Source organism: Lactuca sativa, chromosome 2, assembly GCF_002870075.4.
Source record: "Lactuca sativa cultivar Salinas chromosome 2, Lsat_Salinas_v11, whole genome shotgun sequence".
In the NCBI taxonomy this organism is placed as follows: Eukaryota; Viridiplantae; Streptophyta; class Magnoliopsida; order Asterales; family Asteraceae; genus Lactuca; species Lactuca sativa.
In genome coordinates, this window is record NC_056624.2 from 1,854,548 (window position 1) to 1,863,267 (window position 8,720).

General features: G+C 35.3%; 1 protein-coding gene across 1 annotated transcript; it reads left to right on the forward strand.

Annotated features, from left to right (window-relative positions):
- The first annotated feature begins 6,986 nt into the window (after positions 1-6,986).
- Positions 6,987-8,213, forward strand: LOC111911098 (uncharacterized). Its single transcript, XM_023906881.3, has 2 exons — positions 6,987-7,437; positions 7,524-8,213. Exons 1-2 carry the CDS (start codon positions 7,065-7,067, stop codon positions 8,000-8,002), a joined length of 852 nt encoding a protein of 283 aa, XP_023762649.1. The 5' UTR covers positions 6,987-7,064; the 3' UTR covers positions 8,003-8,213.
- Positions 8,214-8,720: the final 507 nt, after the last annotated feature.

The following is an 8,720-nucleotide window of genomic DNA, read 5'->3' on the forward strand; positions in this document are numbered from 1 at the left end:
GTTAAAATGAATGTTGTAGATCTTATTTTTACCTACGTGTGGATATAAGGAATGTCAGAAACGGAGCTCGTATGTGAAATTTACGGATTTTAGAAATCGAAGTGTAGTGTGCGAAAATGGGTGACGTGGCACAATATTGGTCATTGCTTTCTCCCCAAGGCTTGCCACCAGATGGTGACATGTGGCACCAAGTTCCGCCACATTTCACCCTATAAATACCACCTCTCCCACCCTCATTTTCTTCACACATTTTCCATTCTTTCTTCTCTTTCTTCTTTCTCTAGAACCTCTATTTAGCCTCGAAATCCCCCAAAAAGCCTAGAGAACCTCCCTAGCACGAGGCGGAAGCCCCAGAGTGCTCGACGGCTCCGAGAAGAATAGCCTTTTGGCTCGGGAACGCTGCTCCAAGTAAAGCCTAGTTTTCTATAAAACCCACTGTAAGTGACCTACGCCTACGCTATTTTTAATATAGCTTTTATTTAATTATAGTAACGTTATTAGGAACTTATAATAAATACTTGGGCTATTATTATGGGTTATATAAGTATTTTTTAACGCTTATATAATAGTAATAATAGCTAGACTATTAATTAGTCTCAGCGAATAATAGACTAAACTCTAGTGCTAATAATACTAGGTTTCGTCGAACGAAATTATTTTTAAGAAGCAAAGCGCTGTCTGAGTTCGGAATCACCACCTTTTCAACTGAGTACATGGTACCTTTCATCTTACACATAGATATGAAGTATTTTATATAAACTACGTGCTATGTACGTATATTATTTTTATACTTGCTATCTATGTTGGATGAACGATTTTATACAAGTTTTATATGATTTAAATTGTATATGTATTTTATATCTACAAAAATGTTGGGGTAAAACATGGGTAGATGTAATAGGTGATGTGTGATAAAATGATGAGAGGTCTCGATGTTGTTGTTATTGATCCAGTCATCTAGCGGACACAGACTCTTCTAGATAGTCTAGTGGAACGTTGGCAGGCTCACAACCTGTAGGTGTTGTGAACGATGTGTTCACCGCTGTACTCCATCCCCCTCATGGTTGCCTTTAGGACATTTATTGCTGAGGAACCACCTTAGCAGTAGTGTCCATCCCGATGATGATCCTTAGGATAGGTCCCTTATGATAGGTGTTTAGAGACGTAATGTGAGGATAACGGGAACGGGTAATTGGGTTATTGTTGGTCGATGAAATTAATAAACTTATTTATTGTGGGTTGAAAACCCTATGTGCTCACCAGGCTCCCAAGCCTGGCCCACTCAGTTTTATGTATTACAGGTAGTGGCGCTCGAGCATAGTTGTGATGTGTTAGGATGAGGGATTACGAATATAGGCATGTAGATATGAAATAATGTAGTAAGGCTAATATTGTATTGTTTATACTTATGTACTGTATCGAACATGACATCCCGAGTCTTTTAATGAAATACATTTCTAAGGAAATGCTTTTGATAAATCTTTATCATATTATTGTTTTGGGACATATTTCGCAACTCTTTTATTAAAAGGTTACTATGATTTTGAAATAAAGTATAAACAAAAAAATCGGTCTTTTCTGGCTGTGATTTTGGGGATGTCACATTTATGGTTTCAGGTACTTTAGGTACAAAAGGGAATGGCCCAACGTGGTTGCACAACATATCCTAGAGGTTTCCGCATAGACAAACTATGATTTTTACTTTGATGTTTAAATAGTATATTCACTTTAATTGGTTTTCGAACAACCCATTAGTATGATTTATTGTTTTGAAAATAAATTTTTTACTTTGAATTTTTGGGACGTTACAAGCAACACTGAGCTATTAACAACCCACATATAGTGCACTACAAAAGTAACACGGTAGCAAAAGTCACGTCACAGACAAGCATAAACCTCTATATGTTACAACATAAAAAGTTAGGTACAACATCAACCTAAACACGTATTCTAAGGTCAATTATCAGCTTATGACGTAAAACCCTAAATTTTGACCTAAAGTTAACTTAGTTAAAAGTCAACGATTAGTAGTCAACTTTGTCACACCCCAAACCAGACGGCGGAAACGTCCGGGGGCTTGTGCGTTACCTCATCTTGAAATATCATTACAGTGAATATAATTGAAACATAACATCATCACATCACACATGTAATATTACAACACTCATTGTTTACATCGTGTATTATATTTGAATATTACATGCCAAAATAGTAAGAGTGATGAAACAAAATATAACACAATATCCATTAGTTTGTTTCGTTCATCCTGCTTCAACGATTTCTTGAGAATACAAGTTATTTTGAAAAACGGTCAACATAAAAATGTTGGTGAGTTCATAAGCATGTTTGTGAAAATGATTCGTATAACTTTGAAAACCACCAGAAAATCCGATATTTTCTGAAAATTGTTTAGTGTGTTTGTGTTCGATCTTGTATTAATGCATGTATGTTATTGTTATTTGACTAAAAAGGTAAATAGAATGTAGAGAGAATGTAAGAGCATGTAACGAGAATGTTCCCAGACAACCCGATGTTGCCTAAATAAAAAAGGTATTCCGTAAACTTCATAACGTTAATTCCTCTAAGCGAGCCGTCATAACCCTACTAAATAATGACAATTTCGCCTGTCTTGGCGTCGTTGGATGCCGATTTTGACTTTGACTATAAGGTTTTCGTCACCCTAACTGTAGCGAACAGCTGAGGTGTGGGGTGTCATCCCCGTATAGATCTATACACAAATCCCCGTTCTCCCTCCAAGAGACTCTGGTTATAACTACAGGCTACGATCGTACACTTAATAGGTGCCAACCGACAAAAACTCGCTAGATCCTTAATCGAATTTACGTGAAGAAAAAGGTATAAACTCATTCCAGGACCAATGATCCATGTAAGTGAACTACTAAGGCATCGCGAAACATGTAAATCATTTCAAGACCTAAAAGGAATGAGATTATATAACATTGGCCCGAAATATATATGAAAGGACAACTAAGGCCCATTTCACATGTAAAGCATTTACAGGCCCAAATGGCAGAAAAATAGCATCCAAGGTCCGTCGCACATGTTAATGGGTCAATGAGGCCCAATGAACATATAAATTGTATACAGGACCTCTCACACATAAAAATGGGTCACTAAGGCCCAATAACCTAGAAAATGATAAATTAAATCCATTTGTTGGTTTATCATTGGTTTTAGTTCAAGTATTCACTAAAATAGCATAAAAAGAAGAACGCATATAAAACCAATTCCCAGACCCAATAAACATGTAAGTGAACCACTAAGGCCCACTATACGTGTCTATTATTTCCAGGCTCAAAAGGAATGTGAATGTCTATCCTAAGCCCAATATACATATAAAAGAACACTAAGGCCCACTAAACATGTATATTATTTCTAGGCCCAATAAGGATATGAATATCGTTTTTAACCCGTTTGTTATTGTTTTGTTTATTTTAGCTTGATTATTTACAATGTTGATATAAAAAAAAACCCACTTTTTGTAAAAATGACAGTCTTGGCCCAATAAGCCAAAAATTTACAATTAAGGCCCAATTTTGTAAGAGTAACAATTTAATCTCCAATTTTGTTAAAAAATTGTGTTGATGGCTACTTTGTGATAAAAATAGCATTTTAAACCCATTTTTGTCAAAAATATCATTTTTGGCTTGGTTTTGTGAAAATACATATTTTTCTGGTTTTTGGCTTTTTCGAACTAGTTTTTAGAAAATATGTAGAAAATTCATCATAAGTCGAAATCTGGAACCGTAAATTTTGGAAGTTTGGAACTTTTGTCTACTTTGTTCATAATTTTTCTCATAATTTTTTATGGCTTCAAACTAGTGTGAAATTACTCATCTTCACAGGTTGGTCCGAAATTATTTCAAATATGATAGGCAGTTTTGTAAAATTCGCCAAAAATTGTAGAAAAATCGTATGAAAACATGAGAGTAGTCATTTTAAAGGTATAAATCTGAACTTTATCCTTGTAAAACAGTTTTGAAAAATACTTCCATTTGGATGCTAAAAACATACCGAGATTGGACCAAAAGTTTTCTGTCAAGGGCTGTTTTGTGAGTTTAGTTTATAGATCTTTGAACACAACACTTATTTTTGCTATATCAAGTATACAAATCCCAGATCTACATGTTTACATGTAATACTTGTGATAAAACATACTTTTCTCAAGATTCATATGAAGATCCTAGTGATAAACTTCAAGTTTCTTAACATATTTTTTTTGATTAGTGAAGAAATCAACACATAATCACCAAATAATTTATGGAAAACACACATAGTCATGCATATACACATAGATCTACACAAAGAAACTAGTATTCTCCCCCCAAAATCATATAAAAACAGAAAACAAGGGGTATGAACTCACTTGGCTTTGAAGTTTCGGTTTTGATGAAGAATAAGGTGAAGATCTCGGCTTTAGCAAGCCTCTTGAAGAAGTTTTCGAACTTGGATGGTTCTAAGAATCATGATCCATGAAAATATGATGTAAGAGGAGTGATTTAGGTTTAAAGATGTAGTATAAAACTTGGGTTTGTAAGATCTTACCACAATGGATGAGTTCTTGATAAATTTTTGTTTGAAACACCCCACCAAACTCACAAAATTTTGAAGAGAGAAGAGTAGTTATTGAGAAGGTTTATGAGAGTGTTTGAAAGAAGGAATGAAAGTGGTGGGATGGTGGTCTCGGCTAAGAGGATAAGGAAGGAGAGGAAAGATTGATTTTTGGGTTATTGCACGATGGTCATGAGTTTCTAGCCTAGATTACCATTAAACAATAATTAGGTGTCATGCCTACAATTTAACTTGATTTCTCCCCTTTTTTCTTTTTGTTTAGTAAATGGGCCGAAATGGGCTTACAAGATATGTAGATGAATTGGTTTTGGACTCATTCTTGGCTTGTTCGGACTTTTATGGATCCGAAAAATTATTTTTCGGCCCATTGGGCTCTTAAGGAGGCTCACGGCCCAAAATGGTAAAAGAAATTGGTTTAGGGTCCATTAGGGCTAATTAATTTATTTATGGCCCAATAAGGCCCATTAGGGTTAGAATGAATCATTTTAAGCCCAAATGGTCCAAAATGTTATAGATTTGTGAATTGGGTCCAATAAGAGACTCCTAATTCGTAAAGAACTTTAGTCGGGATATCTAAGGTTCTCAGCCCTTAGTTGAACATTTGAGATGTATTTGGATGAGCATAGAGTATGATATTCCCTTAGAGTAAAAGTTATTACACTAGGTGAATGATTGCATGAGAGTAGAATTTCCTAGCAAAAATGCTAGTTGTGACAAACTTAGAAGACTACCACACTATGGCAAGACCCTAGCCTTGTCGTGGTCTAAAATAGATCAGTTGTAATCCTCGTGTCCGCCACATCGTGGCCAACTACTTATTAAGTCCTTATTCCTTTAAGACAATTGCGTAAACTTTTCAGGAGGCTTAATCGTGCTAATAGTAGCTATAAAAATCCCAAGTTTATGAAGATGAAACACTCTTGGAATACATGAGATTATAAAGTTGCAAGCGTTATTTTAAGTCATTTTCTCCACTTCCACCAAAACCATAAAAAATGGATTAAATTGCCTAAAATATGCTAGTTCTATGAAGTTAAACCATCAAGTTAGAGATTTAAACACTTAGAAAGGTCCATGAAATACACAATATGTTGGACCTTCTCAAGAATCACTTCTCAAGCTTTAGTGGATAATACTTCTTCCTTCAAGAATGCTACCAAACAAACCAAAAGGCTAAGCGAAAAAAGGGAGACTAGGGTTTTGAAGAACACTTTCCTGACGGATGGAGGTTGGGGTTGAAGGAACGCTAGTCGGATCATTTCTTAACTAAGGCTCAAAGTCAGAGCCTTATGGTTTTGAGCCCATGGTTGCACCACATCGTGGCACAAATGGACACCAAACTATGGTGACAAGGCAATCACCACGCTGTGGTAAGCTTATCAGCACGTCGTGGTCTGGGCCAATTAACCGAACCCTACTCTCATTCTTAATACACAAACATAAACTTATACCAGGAATTCAGGTGTTATAATACCCCTTCAAACAAATACTTATGATTATCCTAATCAACCGTATTAATAAATTCCTATAACATGTTTTCTCTGTATTAATAAATTCCTATAACATGTTTTCTCTATTACATATTTTCTAGTACTATTGTTATTCTGGATCCAATAATCACTTGTTTTTTTTAGTTGCTTATTGAACACGTCCCAAATTTAAGTGGGGAACTTACATTTATTCCTTATTTGACTTTTGTTGTATATTAACATGCAAGCATGCATACTTTATATGATTGTTTCCACAAAGAAATGTATAAGCATCAAATAATCAGAAAAGAAAGATGCAATCTTTGTGTCACATCCGTGCCTAACTTAAAATTTTTACTTTTTGTTTTAAACTCTCCAAAACTATCAAATACCTCTATTATTAGTCTTTCAAAACTCACACATATAAGTTAATCCTTAAGATGCTAAATCAAATGAATGCCGAATTAACAATGTGTACAGTATTTACAAATGAATAAATATTTGAAACCAAATATTATAAGTTTAAACAATAGATAATTAGGGTGGTTCAAATTCGCCATGAACCAAGTACGTAGACAAATAGTTAATAATTTTGGTCGAATTTTTTCTAGTATATGTTTCATTATAACATTAAACAATGATTTGAACCACCTTAATTACGTATTGTTTAAAATTACAATATTTGGTTTCAAATATTAATTCATTTGTAAGTGCTGTACACATTATTAATTTGGCATTATTGAGGGAGGTTTTACAATCATTTATCCATTTAATCACAACTTAATTGAGAAGTAAGCTTTTTTGATACTTTACGTGGTGGGACAAATAAATCAAACCCAAAGACATGCATGTAGCTCCGCCCTCACCAATCAGTTCATTAAAGCATCTTTGCATGATTTTTACTTGAAAACAATACAGTAATCAACTTTTTAACACCCATAAATACTCTTCTCTAATCCAACACTGAAACACACATGCATCTTTTAGTAGATTGAGAAAAACATGAACAAAAGAAGCTCCTTCGGAAGATCCCAAACATTTCAACCAACGAACTCTGCTCCTTTAATGGCTATGGCTAGGAATTCACCACCCCAAACAAAGTCTCTATCCATTAACTTTCCTACTTCTCCTGATCAGTCTCTTTTTGGAGAACAGATGCATCACTTCACTCACTCCCACCATCCAATCTCTCTCGTTAACCTCTCGGAGCTCTTCACCTGTTCTGGCTGCAAAGAACGTGGCGCCGGCAAGAGGTTTTCCTGTCAGGAATGTGATTTCCAGCTTCATGATTTCTGTGCTTTATCTCCTCCTCTTCTTAAAGCTCACCCCCTCCACGTCCAACATCAACTTGTATTTCATTCCAAGCCAAAAACGGGTATAAGAGAAACGATCTCACTTGCACTCTAGCTTTTCTTCGCTAACAAATTTATTTGAATTTTGATGTTTGATATTTTGATGAAGGTGGGATTCGATGGCCGACTTGTAATGTTTGTGGCAAAGCCACGAGAGGCTTTACTTTCAGATGCAACTTCTGCCATTTCCAAATGCACCCATGTTGTGCTATGCTTTCTGACCAAATTAACTACCCATCTCTTCACAACCACCCCCTGAACCTCTTGCCGCTCTTAGCCTCCGATGATCAACTGAACTCATTCTGCAGAGAGTGCAAAAGAAAGAGATCCGGCCGCCTTTATGGATGCCGGGTCTGTAACTACCTTCTTCATGCAGTTTGTGCTAAGGATATGATCAACGGGCTTAAAGTGAATGGCATCAAGAACTCCGAGAAGCCTAGCGTGCTAGGACCTGCCGTCCGGTTTGCATCACAAGCCGTTGCTGAGTTCATTGGCGGACTGATTGACGGTATAGGAGAAGGTGTGGGAGAGGCACTGGTTCAGAACGTGACAAGGAGTGGTCGCCGTAATAGGACCAGAGGAATATAACTCGGAATTTGAAGCTGATGCATAACCTACTTTCCTATTCAATTATATTAATTATTCATACAGGATTTGGGTGTTGGGCATTATTTACTTTAGAAAAAGGTTGTAACATTTTCATTATAAATTTGTAAATCCAATGATGGGACTAAGTAAAGTAGAAAGTAAATGTATTTTAATATACGGAATCTTATTATTATGGATCATGATTCATGTATATTACCTCATTATACACATTAAAGCCTTCTATTTATAATAAGATAGGATATGTAAATAAGTTGTTAAAATGTACATGATTCATGTATATTACCTTATTGTACACATTAAAGCCTTCTATTTATAATAAGATACGATATGTAAATCAGTTGTTAAAATGTACATAGGGATGTACCTGATTCCAGAATCAGTCCGAACCGAAAACCAAAAAGCTTTAGTGAATAACTACTAAAGTAATGCAAATAACAATGTAGAGCATCAGGTGTTAAAATAATTTATCACCAACAAATAAATACTACATCAAATATATTAATTTTAACATATCTACCGGGTATTATTTGATGACTCTTTATGTGACAAGTATCATTTCCTCTAATTATTTCCTTATAACACCTTTAAGCTTAACCAAGAATCATCACTACAACTTTACACTCCTCTGGATATACTGTATCCAACGTCAACACCGTTATTTATTACATGCTATTAATTTCATCATATTACAACATAT